At 40.1% G+C, this 13,524-nt stretch overlaps 3 protein-coding genes across 5 annotated transcripts; 2 read left to right on the top strand and 1 right to left on the bottom strand.

Annotated features, from left to right (window-relative positions):
* Positions 1-358: 358 nt before the first annotated feature.
* LOC117959871 (surfeit locus protein 1) lies at positions 359-4,084 on the bottom strand. Its single transcript, XM_034897261.1, has 9 exons — positions 3,910-4,084; positions 3,743-3,809; positions 3,169-3,293; positions 2,992-3,074; positions 2,060-2,251; positions 1,882-1,954; positions 871-1,033; positions 610-691; positions 359-524 (listed from the first exon to the last, which is right to left on the bottom strand). Exons 1-9 carry the CDS (start codon positions 3,970-3,972, stop codon positions 458-460), a joined length of 915 nt encoding a protein of 304 aa, XP_034753152.1. The 5' UTR covers positions 3,973-4,084; the 3' UTR covers positions 359-457.
* On the top strand, positions 4,035-7,391 carry surf6 (surfeit 6). 2 transcript variants are annotated; one of them, XM_034897256.1, is made up of 4 exons: positions 4,035-4,310; positions 5,327-5,537; positions 5,637-5,724; positions 6,513-7,391. In XM_034897256.1, the coding sequence occupies exons 1-4, from the start codon at positions 4,220-4,222 to the stop codon at positions 7,200-7,202; spliced, it is 1,080 nt and encodes a 359-aa protein (XP_034753147.1). In that variant the 5' UTR covers positions 4,035-4,219; the 3' UTR covers positions 7,203-7,391. The 2 variants fall into 2 exon arrangements, with proteins under 2 accessions (XP_034753147.1, XP_034753146.1); XM_034897255.1 differs by having other exon boundaries at positions 5,327-5,545; positions 5,642-5,724.
* A 699-nt stretch (positions 7,392-8,090) lies between these two features.
* Positions 8,091-12,818, top strand: kyat1 (kynurenine aminotransferase 1). Of its 2 annotated transcripts, none has more exons than XM_034897251.1 (13): positions 8,091-8,256; positions 8,756-8,814; positions 9,302-9,449; positions 9,579-9,728; positions 9,983-10,069; positions 10,211-10,336; positions 10,427-10,547; positions 10,633-10,709; positions 10,804-10,893; positions 11,424-11,610; positions 11,722-11,798; positions 12,053-12,139; positions 12,681-12,818. In XM_034897251.1, the coding sequence occupies exons 2-13, from the start codon at positions 8,762-8,764 to the stop codon at positions 12,738-12,740; spliced, it is 1,263 nt and encodes a 420-aa protein (XP_034753142.1). In that variant the 5' UTR covers positions 8,091-8,256; positions 8,756-8,761; the 3' UTR covers positions 12,741-12,818. The 2 variants fall into 2 exon arrangements, with proteins under 2 accessions (XP_034753142.1, XP_034753141.1); XM_034897250.1 differs by having other exon boundaries at positions 8,163-8,415.
* The last annotated feature ends 706 nt before the right edge of the window (positions 12,819-13,524 follow it).

Raw genomic sequence — 13,524 nt, 5'->3', positions numbered from 1 at the left:
ATATACCCAGCCCTTATTGCAGATGTGTGATCCAAAGGGGGGGGGGGGGGGGGGGGGGGGGGGGGGGGGGGGGGGGGGGGGGGGGGGTTCTTGGCAGTAGGTGATGCAGTTGATAGGACCAAAGTCAGTTGACTGAGTTTTGAACATTTAAAGGAGAGGCATTTACTATGGTGCACTGCAAGATGTCAATGCAGCTCATCTCTGGTCACACTAACTTGCTCAAATCTATTGGTTTGTTAAAATACACAAATCTGGGGCATTTATTCTCTTTTAGTGTCATCAATTTAAGGAAAACTAGTTGGCAACATGTAAGAACTCAAGAGTTAACTTCAGTTATATTTATTATGTTACAATAAACCACAACTATACACTTGTCAGTTTGCAGCAGGCAGGAACTGATGAAGCACAAATGAAATACTGCAGCAGTGTGCTTTGCAATGTCCACTGCGTAATCCTTTCATAATTTAATCTTCTTGATGAACTTTGCATACCACATGTAGGAGGTTGCTGCACACAAGCCATACCTGAAAGAAACGATGTGTGAAAAAAAATCAGGAACTTAGAAGTGAGTTATATTTTTTTAGAGACAATTTTCTTTACTCCACCAACCATGTGATCATGTACTGCATGTGTTCGTTCCTTAGTGTGACTCGGGTCTGTCCCCCGATTGGTCCACCAGGAATTGTGCTCTCTGCGTGATACAAAAAAATTTCATTACCTGTGCTAGACAATTAACACCTTTTATTTATGCAAGCATTTACCATTTTCTGCCATCTGCACCCCTGTAGAATCTTTACCAAGTGTATGATGTTATATAATCTGATATTCTCTATGATAGAGCATAATGGACTTAATTGTTTTGAATCTTACCAAAGTCTGCGTCTATGAAGATGGGCTCAGCTCCAGTGACGCTGCCCATGGCCTCCAGGTCACGGTAATGCCAGCTGTTTCTCTCCACATCGTTGTTAGGTACAAAGGGTTTGCGGGTCTCTGTCAGCCTAACTACCCCAACCACCTCCACATCACCCTCCACCTGCACAGGAGCATTACAGTTAGTTACATAAGACCACAAAGGAACACCATTCCTTTAATAGAAATTGTGATAATGATTTTGTGAGGTTGGTTAAAGCTGGGATGTTACATAGAAATCCCAGGACCATGAAAACAATGAGTCCAACAAATTAGTGACAAAAGTTATTTAAACATGTTTGTAGTTGTGTCTACAAAAAGCTTGTTCACAGAAAGGGGTTTAAGGGAAAACTAAAGTAAAATTCTGATTACAGGTTTTAGGGGGTACTTATGTTGCTCCATGGAGAACTTAATGAAATCTGACAAACTGCCTCAAGTGGTGACACTTGAGTCAGCATCAGTTGGGTCTGCAGACTAAATGTTTGAACATGGGAAAAAAAAAATCTGGGGTCAGGGAAAAAAGTGAGTTTACCAGACCCCTCTAGTCCGCTCCTCATCTCTGCTTGAGACTACATTAGCCACTGCTAGCATTACCAATCTGAATATGATTTAACCCTCACGTTGTCTTCCGGTCAAATTTGACCCGTTTTCAGTTTTTTTTTTTTTCACAAAAAATGGGCCTTTGAAATAAGCGCTGAAAATGTCAACATTAGAAATATCAAAAAAAGCACCCACAACATTGAAAAAGTGACAATGGTGTTTCATGGTTGACAGGAAGACAACACAAGGGTTTAAAAAAAAAAAAAAAAACTAAAAAAAAAAAAAAGCACTCTGGTCCTCTTTTGCTGTATCAATTTGGGTTCTTTTTAGTTTTTTGTTAACTCCATCTTGAGTCTGACAATGTTAAAACAGTGGAATACTCTTTTGAAAACAACAAAAGTCCTCATCTGCTTCAAAATCTGAACTACTAACCTGTCCCTTCAACCTGGTGTCTGGTCTTATCTTCTTCCTTGGGACGTATCCTCTGTTCACCAGGATGGTGATGCTGCATGAGAACATAGCAAACATCACTGAGTGTTGGGTGTAAGGTGACTTCACTAACTAACCACAGGGTTAACCCAGAGCAACCGGGTTTTATCTGTCGTCTTACCCGAGGTCGGTACAGTGGAACGGAGTGATAACATTTGCGCCGGTCTCTCCACTTGAAGACAGCGTGCCCGCCTCTCTGGCCTCTTTCTCTGGGTCGACTGGTGAGCGGGGCAGAATGTACAGCTCCTTGGAGTGGTCGTACTGTCCACGCACTTTGACCCTTCTGTACTCAAGGCTGTTCAGCTCATGAGGACTAAGATCCAGAGAGAACAATGACAAGAGAATCTGCACATTAATAGGTCAAATAGAAACAGACGTAAGAGAAGGGTTTATTGTTAACTTCTAATGTTATCAAGAAGAACAAAAAACAGTGTTTACAGCTTCACATCTGGAGAAGATTGCATGTTTTTTTTATCAATACGCTAAGAATTGAATTTTAAAGCTTTAGTGCATAACTTTTATTATTAATGAATGTCCATTACATTCAAGCCAAGAGTTCCCCCAGCCTGCCCATGGTAACCCAGTGGCTAGAAATGGCGACAGGTGTAAACCGAGCCCTCGGTATCCTGCTCTGCCTTTGAGAAGATGAAAGCTCAGATGGGCCGAGCCGGAATCTAGCCTCTTATGACCTCATAAGGGGCAAGGTTACCACCCCTGTCTCTTTGCTTTGCTTCTGCTTTTCTTCTGTGTGGCGGAGGGGTGGGGGGGTTGAAGCTCAATCACGGAAGGCTTGAATCATGTGGAAGCACCTACAGTTTTGTTGTCATTACTTATAATTCCTCATGGGGGCATCTAGGCACTATAGCTTTAAATGTTATCTTTAACGTTTTATGTACTGCTCCAGTGTATGTTGTTTCATATTTCCACATATATAAATAAATGCATACATTCATTTAGAATATATGTGCATAGTTCTAAAATCTGCCTCACAAAGTAGGAGGGGATACAGTGTGTGTCTGTGATTAATAGTAAATGTAGCCAACATGTACTTACTCAGTAGGAAGAGGAATGGGTTCCTCAGTAGTGAGTCTTTTCAGCTCACTAATCAGCTGCAGTTTCCGCTGACGTCGTTTCACCTTAACAGAAACAAAAGTAACTTTGTACACCCAACAACAACATATATGTGTTTTGGTTTTTTAAATGTGACAACCCAAAGTGAATAAGCCGTACCTGCCATGTACCAAGGCCGAAGGTGGTGGCCGGGATGAGCAGAAGGAACCATTTGAGGAAAGAGTCTTCTCCTTTCTCTGCTTCGGCTGCTGTGGAGCTCGACAGTCGCCCAAAGGTAAACTTTCCTGGAGATTCACAGTACACAAGACAGCATTTTACATTTCCACTGGAAGAATGCGAGAAGAGAGCATTATGCACAAAAGCCATTTAGTTAAGCCTTAGCCTACATAGTGGCATGCACAGTTTAAACCTAATATTGCTGTACATGTTTCATTTCAGTCTCCGTCTGAAACAGTTACATAATAAAACATGTAATATGTGGTCTTTTCCCCATCATCTTCACAAATTTTACCTTAAAAATCTGATTATAATGTTAGTCAAATACCATACTGTACGTTTCCTGATTACAAACCTTAATTCCAAGTTTACATTATAACTACTGAATCTTATGTTACAAATAAGAGCCTTTCACTAATCATTTTCATGTATTTGTCTAAACAGAAATCCACATGGTGCGTTTAGTATCCATAGGTATAGATAATGGCTCTGAACTTTTTGCTTTTATGTTGATCACCTTCTGCAAGTTTGAAGAGTGGCAGTCTGGGCAGGAGGAGAGTCCTCTTGATGTAAATGAAATGCGTCTGCAATCACAACCAACAGACAGCTCAGAAATCAACTACTGAAAAGTGACATTCACTAGACTAAGTGATGTTAAAACGCGTTATGAAACAAGTAACTTACCTGTTTGCTTAGTGTCGTTATCGCTCTGGTGGAATAAGCCAGCGCGGATTTAAAGGAAGCCATGCTCGGTCAAAACATCCAAGGAAAAATGGGATAAGAACTGGATAAGAACTGGTTGCGACCGACTACATAACAGCTACATACATAACTGATCAGAAGGGGGACTCATTTTGGTGTTACTACTTCCGGGTGACGCCCCGCCCCGGCATGATACCCACGTGTGTGTACGGATGAGAAATGTGTTGATATTCAGTAGACTCGTGTCTTTGGTGTGTTTGTTTTTGCTGCGTTAAAAGGTTTATTTGGTCACATGGATCTCGCCTCCAGGGACTCGTATATTCAGAAGCTGGCTAGTACAGTGTTCTCCCAACGAGACCAGGAGCCTCAGAAGAGACCGTTTGGTAAGGTTAGCTAACTGCTTTAGCACCACCAACATATCCTTGATACATTTTCTGTGCTTCAACTGTAAAAATGATATGTTCATTTGTAGTTTATGTGTTAATGGTTGTTGAACTCAACATGTCATCAACACGATGTAGTAGAAAGGGACTAGTACTAAAGGGATCAGAAATAGACAATCTACAAAAAACTGTTTTTTTTTTTTAATATTTGGCAAGCACAACTGGAAATTGTGACATGGTAAACCATTTTCTGACATTTTACAGACAAAACAGTTAATAAATTATTCCTGTGTTAAACAAATTTAATGCACATTAGTGGAGATTAAGATTATCTGCCTTGCTCTAAAAAGAAAAAAACATTATTCCAATTAGGCCTGCACAATTAATCATTAACCAAACGCGATCTTGATTCACCCTATTCAAGATTTTATTTTTAAATAACATTGATTTAATATTATATATATATATATATATATATATATATATATATATATATATATATATATATATATATATATATATATATATATATATATATATATACTTTGATTTTCATTTAATATTTTGAGCTGAACATATCACAAACGCAACTACTTTCTTCTGAGTTTTAAACATAGACTGTTTTAAAGCTCTCCAAGGGCTGCAATACTCTACCTTCTCTTCATTGAGGCCTCTATGTTTTTAATCATATTTTTTGCTTGAAATTGATTTGTGTGTGATGTTTTGTACATCAGAAAGCCAAAAGCGTACAGCAAACTTCATCACTTTTGGATATGAAGGGTCAGCCACAAAATCAGCAGACTTTGGCTTACGTCTCTAACAAATTAACTTTGAGCGTTTCCCCTTTCGTCACAGAAATTCATCAGATCTCTACTGACTTTTTTCACCTTTCCATTTCATGTTGTTGCCTACGCACATTTACATTCCTAATCTTAACCTCTAAGAACAGAACAGAACCAATTGCAATCCAATTGCCATGCATGTGATTGTTAATAGATGTGTTTGTCTGTGTGCAGCTTATTTCAAGGGTAAAAATGACACAGGTCCTCCAAAGAAGAAGAAAAAGTGTAAAAAGAAGCATTTTAAAGAAAAAGGCATCGAAAAGAAACCACCGACTCCTAAATCCCAGCAGAAGCCTTCGCCGCCGGCTGCAGCACAGAAAGGAGCGGCCACAGCGAAAACGAATGGTGTCAAAACTCAGAGCGTAAACGGATCTACAACACAGGCCCCTAAAGGTACAGGAAGTGTATTACTTGTTCTGCCCCTGTTATTAAAAATGTTTTAGTGTTTCCTGCCTTCAAGTTTTTTTTTTTTTTTAATCTTCCTTAAAGGAGGTAAAGCAGAGTCCAACTTCTCCACGGTAGATGTACTACGCAAGAGACTTCATGAAAAGATCGAAGAGTCCAGAGGGCAGGTATGCAGTCTTTTAAGATGGTGCAGACAATGAAACATGGAGGTTTATTTATACTCTTATCAGTGACATTGTATCCCACATTATCTAAACTGTGCTAAGTCAGTATACTCCAACCACTGACTCCTCAACAGGAACCAGCCAAAAAAGCAAAGCAAGTCGATGTTTACTTAAAATGTTACATTTGAATATTGTATATTTATTTCTACAACTCATTGATTAAGAGGAAACAGATGCTAATCCTTTTCTGGTATATGTCGTGGCAATACTGGCTTACAAGATTGTACACAGGACAAATGCTAGTCTGTAATGGTCACATCGATGGGGAGCTGCTCTTTTTACATCTTGGCTTGGTCCTTCCCCTCCGGTTAGGGTGCATCAACACTACTCTGTTTTCATTTTAGGTTTAAAATGGCATTGTGTACTGTATTGCACTGTATCAGGAATGATCCCTGTATATTAACACGCACGACAACACACATCACATGACCATTTGATACACTGGGCATGTGTGTGCTGGTGTTAACAGGACGCAAATTGTCTAAAGTTATTCTACGTTTGAAAGTCATGAATTAAGTTCAAAGTGGCAGACGGTAAGACCCAGGGATTTATTTTTCTTGGATTGAAAGGTACGTAAGCATACCTAAACAATAAGACTAACGTGCATAGTTGAACACTAAACGTCTCCGTTTCTGCCCGTCCAGACTACTGCACGTCGTCAGTGTTCATACTTAAACTTATGTCTTACAATGTTAATATTTGACTAATATTTTCCACTAATCTTTTGTCAGGGAGCACCTAAGAATGCAGCATCAGAAGCAGTCCAGGCAAAGCGAGCAAAACGAAAGCTGGAACGGGAGCGCAAAAAGAGGAAGAGAAAAGAGTTTCGGATGAAGAAACTAGCTGAAGAAAGTGGTCAAGAACAGCAGCCAGAGGTAAAACAGGAAGCGGAGTGTGCCCCTGCTGCAGGCAAAAGAAATGAAACCGCCATTGTCTTCAACAAGGTGGAGACAGTGGAAGAGGTGTACATAGACAAGGTGCAGAAAAAGAAGAACAAGAAACAGAGCATGAAGGGCCAGATAACACCACTGACGGGGAAGAACTACAAGCAGCTGCTCAGTCGCGTAGAGGCTCGCAAAGCAAAGCTGGAACAGCTGAGGGAGAAAGATGAGGGGAAGGCACGCGAGATGGAGGAGAAGATGAAGTGGACCAACTTGCTTTATAAGGCAGAGGGCATCAAAATCAAAGACGACGAGGAGATGCTGCGCTCCTCCTTGAAAAAGAAGGAGAAGAGGCGTACTCAGCGAAAGAAGCAGTGGAACACGCGGAGTGAGACCATCATAGAGAAGATGCAGCATCGTCAGGACAAGAGAAAGAAGAATATCCAGAAACACAAGAACGTCAAAATGGAAAACAAGAAGAACAAGGCGAGGAAGAGAGGCAGAGTGTTGCCTGAGGACTTGAAAAAAGCATCAGTTTAGAGGGAGTGTGTTATGTGATGTTTTATGGCAAGACGAGGCAATGCTTAAAAAAGTAAATCAGTCTCTTTTATGGAACTATGATTAATTTACAAGTGCAACTGCAGTACTGTACCTTCCTTCCTGTTAAGGATCAATATAATGTGTTGTCAATAAAATTTGATCCTTCATTCTGGTGGACATTAATGATGACTCTATTGTAGAACTTGTTTATTTTACCAAATATCAAACCTGATATACACTCAATCGCTTTGGTTAGATGAGAAGATTGATACTACTGTCATGTTCTCACTCTAAATATGAAGCTAACTTAGCCAGTTAGCTTAGCCTTAGACTAAAGACCTAAAGGTAGAACGGATATTGTTGTTCAAATCAACATAGCAGGATAGTTAAAGTGTCAGCCATTTTAACGTGTGCTGTTGAAGCGGCTACCTTCCGCATGAATTGCAATGGCTTGCATCGAGTTGCGGACTCGCTTAGGTGAGGTTTTGCGACAAATTAATGGAGTAGAGACGAAGCAAGACCAATAACTACTAGCTCCCCTATGTTGCCCCCCCCCCCCCCACAGCCTGGTCCTACCAGACTCTTGTATATTTCATTTGTACAGTGTCTGTTCTACTCTTATTCTATTTCTATGGGTACAAGCTATCCTGGACTATGTCCAAAGCTTACAAAATCTGCCTACCAGCACACTTAAAGCTCACTATTTAACATATATTAGTAGCAGCAGTGATTGTCTTTTTAGGTGACGATTATGTGTCACACTTTTTATCCCAGCCGCAGTTTCAGCTATTTTAAGGTTGCTAGGCAACCAGCGTCTTTATGTAATATTAATTGCACACTTATATTGTGTAGTGTGCTACTGAGCGATGGGTGTCTGGTAGCTTCGACCTCTACAGCATATGCATGTACTCATAGAACTGGAGTTACGTTGCTGGTAACTAGCTTACGTCTCGCTCCGCCCATGCAGGAAGTAGAAAAGACAACATAAGGAAGTTGGAGGAAAGGGGGGGATTTATACGTCCATGACTGGAAGACAGATCTGGCATAGCTACTAGTAGTGAGTTTACTTTACTTAAAAATAAATTGCAGCACATAGAAACGAAACATTTAAAAAACATGTCTGTGCATCAGATAATATATGATGGAAATAATCAGGAAGCTTGCCGCTAATATAACGTTAATTCCTCAGAGTTCAATTAGAAACCATCATAAGGTGGGTAACGTTAACTCTTTAGTTAAGTTAAAGCTGCAGAGCTGCCAACTTTTCCCAAAACCTTGGAGTGAGATTTTGGGGGGCTGACCCATATTTTTCCGCGTACAAACCAATTTCTTTGGGTCTTTATCCTTCAGGGTTTAACTTCGGATTTGTTATATTTGCGGGGGATGGGGCTCTCCCTAGGGGGGTCTGGGGGTATGCCCCCCAGGAAAAAAATTTGAAAGTCAAAGGCGTGTGTCTCACGGCCAATGCGTGAGAGTTGGCAGCCCTGAAGCTGCACTAGCTACGTTAACGGGACCTGCTCTGGCATACTTACAAATGTGTCTATTTATTTCAGACAATAATGTCACGACGACTTAATGCACGCAGAACTGAAGGTGTCGATAAAAACGTTTGGTAAGTGATATTTGAAACCAGACAGTACTGTAGGTTTTACTTTTCTTTTAACGTTGTCTACCAATTTCTGCTGACAGAGTCTAAACTCAACAGTATTCCCGTTTTATTGCCGTTTTATTAATGATTGGTGGAGCACGGGGGTGGTGCAGTTAACACATCTGCTAGATAGGAGAGTCTGGAAAAATCTGCATGACTTGTGATTTGAAATGGCCCATGATTTTAACTCACTCACTGACAGGTCTGAACAGTTTGCACTAAAGATTCAGATCTAAACAGATCTTCCAAAAAATAAATCACTTATAATTGTAATATGGTCATGTTCTTATTGTTTGCACATGTAATTGTTCAACATTTAGATTTGATGAAAGAGGAAGACAGGGAAGATAATATGACTGTTACAGGCCATGATTTGTGGTTTTTTAATTCTAACTGGTAATTTAGGTACTGTACATGCACTGCATGTGTCTGATCTGTTTTGCACCAACAGGGTGGAATTCACCCAAATGGCAGCAGACTACAAGGCAGTGAACCTTGGACAAGGATTTCCTGACTTTTCCCCTCCCCAGTTTGTCCAAGAGGCTTTTTGTAAAGCTGTGAGTGGAGGACCACAAATGCACCAGTATACCCGAGCTTTTGTAAGTGGAAATGCACATTTGGGAACACTTCTGTTTCTGTCAGTCAAAAAAGTATTTTGTTTACTCCGAACAGGTTGCCGAACAAATGGTGAGAGCCCCCTTATGTTTACATGTCTTGTCTTTCCGCAGGGCCATCCTCCTCTTGTAAAAAGTCTGGCTAAATTCTTCAGTAGGATTGTGGGACATCAGATTGATCCTCTTGAAGACATCCTGGTTACAGTTGGAGCTTATCAAGCTCTCTTCTGTGCATTTCAAGCTCTGATTGATGAAGAGGATGAGGTATCAAAATCAAGTCCAAATGCCGTACAGTGCAGCATTAATAATCCAAGCAGAAAATAGCAAAGTAATGTACAGACTGTGTGTGTGTGTGTGTGTGTGTGTGTGTGTGTGTGTGTGTGTGTGTGTGTGTGTGTGTGTGTGTGTGTGTGTGTGTGTGTGTGTGTGTGTGTGTGTGTGTGTGTGTGTGTGTGTGTGTGTGTGTGTGTGTGTGTGTGTGTGTGTGTGTGTGTGTGTGTGTGTGTGTGTGTTTTCAGGTCATAATTGTTGAACCGTTCTTTGACTGCTACCAGCCAATGGTGAAGATGGTTGGAGGAAAAGCAGTTTATGTACCTCTGAGGCCAGTGAGTGTGTAACTTGTTTGTTTTTTGGTTACATATAACATTCAATAATGAAACATATTTTTAAAACAATGTTACCTTTGTCTTTGTGTATGTGTACTTTAAAAGAAGGACCTATTTTTGTTTTCTTTTGATAAATTCAAGAAGGTTGAGGGAAGGGCTGTCCTGTCAAGTGGAGATTGGGTTCTTTCTGCTGAGGAGCTGGCCAGTAAATTTACTCCACGCACAAAAGCCATTGTTATCAACACTCCAAACAACCCACTGGGCAAGGTAAGATCATGTGGTGTTCCTTTTTAAAGGCAGCTGAATAAAATGTGTTCCTGCACATAAACACCTGTCATGCGTTATTGTCCATAACAGGTTTACAAGACTGAAGAGCTCCAGATGATAGCGGATCTGTGTATCAAACATGACGTGCTGTGCATCAGTGATGAGGTGTACGAGTGGCTGACTTATGATGGAAACAAGCATGTAAAGATAGGTGAGATAGAGCCAGAGTTCAACAGAATGCACAAAAAATATAAATTTGCATTATTAATTCATTAATTATAGTAATGTATTGACAGCCAGCCTCCCTGGCATGTGGGAACGAACCATCACCATTGGCAGTGGTGGAAAGACCTTCAGTGCTACTGGCTGGAAGGTAATGCTCAGATTTGAGATATGAGTTTTTCAGAAATATATTCTTCTTTACTACACATCGTTATAATGACCTCTATTTGTTTTTTTCTTTTCAGGTTGGCTGGGTCATCAGCTCTGGGCATCTCATCAAACACATGAAAACCATCCATCAGAACTGTGTTTACCACTGTCCTACAGCTGCTCAGGTAAGCGCATAATAAGTTGAGCATTTTAGAAATAGATAGATAGAAATAAACCATCTCTCAGAAGAGGTCTCACAAACTAGGGCTGCACAATATCTAGTTATGTCTATTTATGACTGATATTGCAATTGCAATAGGATTTGTGCTATTGGAGGGAATGATCATTTTGAAACATTCTCATTTTAATTGAAAATGAAAAGAAATTCTAATTATTATCGTGTGATTTCTAGCGATGATCTGTACCAACGTTTTATTTCCATTACCAGTCCTTACAAAATACCAAATGTCTAGAACATTTCGATTGTATGTGATGGTCCAAGCATTGTAAATTAAATTGTTAAAAAGTAAGACAGGGGGGAAAAGCAAGGTTTAAAGATGAATCTGAGACATAAATATGTTTTCTATGGTTTTAATTTGTGATTTTGGAGCAACTTGACCCACCGACCAGAAAATGTTGAGAATATCAAAATCACAGTTTTCACAACTTATCTTATATCCTATTTCAAGCTTGTCATCCACTCTTGCTTTACCAGGAGGCAATAGCTTGCGGATTTGAGCGAGAATACCAGCTGTTTGGGACTCCAGAGAGCTACTTCCAGCAGCTGCCTGCAATGTTTCAGCAGAAGAGGAAGAAGCTGGCCTTGTGTCTGGAGCGTGTGGGTTTGCAGCCCATCATGCCAGAAGGAGGATATTTTATGATCGCGGACATCTCTTCTGTTAGTGAGTGAAGAACAAACACATTGCTCAAAATAAAAACCTTCATTTTTTCCAGTTTATTTTTTGATTACTGCCGTCTAACTTACTGTATGTTACCACTTTGTTTTTTGACAGAGGTGGCCTTAAACGACCAGAGCACCCAGGATGAACCCAATGACTTCAGATTTGTTAAGTGGCTAACTAAAGAGAAGGTACAATAAATATACAGCATTCCATTAAAATGTTATCGGATTGGATTTAAGACGGATAAATGGATTCCCTTTTAAAGCAATAATAGAAAAGATGTAGTTTGTTTTCAAGGAAAAAAAGGTGACTGGATTGGTGTTTTTGTTCAACATTTATATTTTTTTGTGTATGGGGATGTATTTAGACGTATGTAGACATGTTTTGTGCTTCTGTTTTATCTGAATTCTTCTACTATATAATATTTGGGTTTTTTTTGCAGGGTTTAGCAACCATCCCTGTCTCTGCATTCTACAGTCCAGAGCACACCAAGGAGTTTGACAAATACATCAGATTCTGTTTCGTCAAGGTAAATTCAACATGAGTAATTGAAATAAAGGGAATGCAGGGCTTAATGTTTAAATGCTACAGTTAAAGTCATCGAGAGTCGTGGCCGGGTTGGCTGAGTCGGGCAGACACACATCTACTTAGAGGTTTACGCCATGACGCAGAGGTTCAGGGTTCAAGTCTGACCTGTGACAATTTCCTGCATGTCTTCCCCCCCTTTCTCACCTAGCTGTCCTGTCCATTAAAGGTGGAGGAAAAACAAATTATTTATAAAAAAATAAATCATTGAGATAGCCCGACTCTGGATGGTGAAACTGAGATGCGCTCATATTCAAGTTTGTGTTGTGCTTGTATAACAGTTGTTCGGTAAATTGCTGATAAACACACTTAGAGAAGAGTTGGATTGCTATTTTTTTCTCAATTCTTCTCATTTTAGCACTGGTGGTCCTTTGAGGATGGCTAAAACCTCTCTTGGATGGGGGGAGGGTCAGTGATTCCTATTTGCAGGAAAAACCCTGTAATGTCGCTTTTTGACTTGCACCCTTTCTATCTTGGTCCAACAGGAGGACTCTACCCTGGATGCAGCAGAGGAAATCTTGATTAAGTGGAGTCGGGGACAGTAAGATCAGCCACGATGAGAAGCATTAGTCTGCGTTAATACTAAATCAGACGTTCAGACTGCAGGGGATGCACACAAAAAAGTGTCCAAAAGTAGAAACGGAATAAACATTTGGAGAAACACAATTCAACGACATCCTGAGGTGGTCAATCACATAACCGCTGAAGAAGCGATCAGACAAAAACGCCATGGAGTATTAAACGCCGTAAAAGGCGAGCACTGTGTGAGACACAATGGTGACACAAATGCCGCCGCACAACCCTGCACTAATCCCAGCTAGACCTTGCCCGTCCATTCACATTTCATCAGGCGGCTTAACCTGGCTTGGGTTAAAGTGAGCCATATTGAGTGTTTGTGTGTGTTTATGTCACAGTTGGGTACTTAAACACAACGTCCATTTTAATTTTGTCCATATGCTGCAACTGTGAAAACACTGAAAATATCTGTGCAAATTTATTTAGGCAGAAAACTCAGATTTTTAAATATACTGTATATTATAATTATTTCTCACTAATTCTAAAGGATATATCTTTTATCTTAAATGATGTCCTCTTACTGTATGTCACATTGTATCGGCAGAGATATTTGTCCTAAATCAAAGTTTTTAATAAAGCTTTTAATACATCTACGTTCTTTGTTTAAGTGGTTCTCTTCTCTGTTGTGTAGCTTCATTGGCTCATGCCTTGTAAAGGAAAGTGTATACAACAGTTTGTGGGTGTCCACAAAGAGACCGAAGGAACATCAGCTTAACGGCAATTTAGATACACAGTCAAGAAGTGTCTTGATTT

Source organism: Etheostoma cragini, chromosome 16 (assembly GCF_013103735.1).
Source record: "Etheostoma cragini isolate CJK2018 chromosome 16, CSU_Ecrag_1.0, whole genome shotgun sequence".
Taxonomy (NCBI): Eukaryota; Metazoa; Chordata; class Actinopteri; order Perciformes; family Percidae; genus Etheostoma; species Etheostoma cragini.
This window is presented reverse-complemented; position numbering and strand designations above follow the sequence as displayed.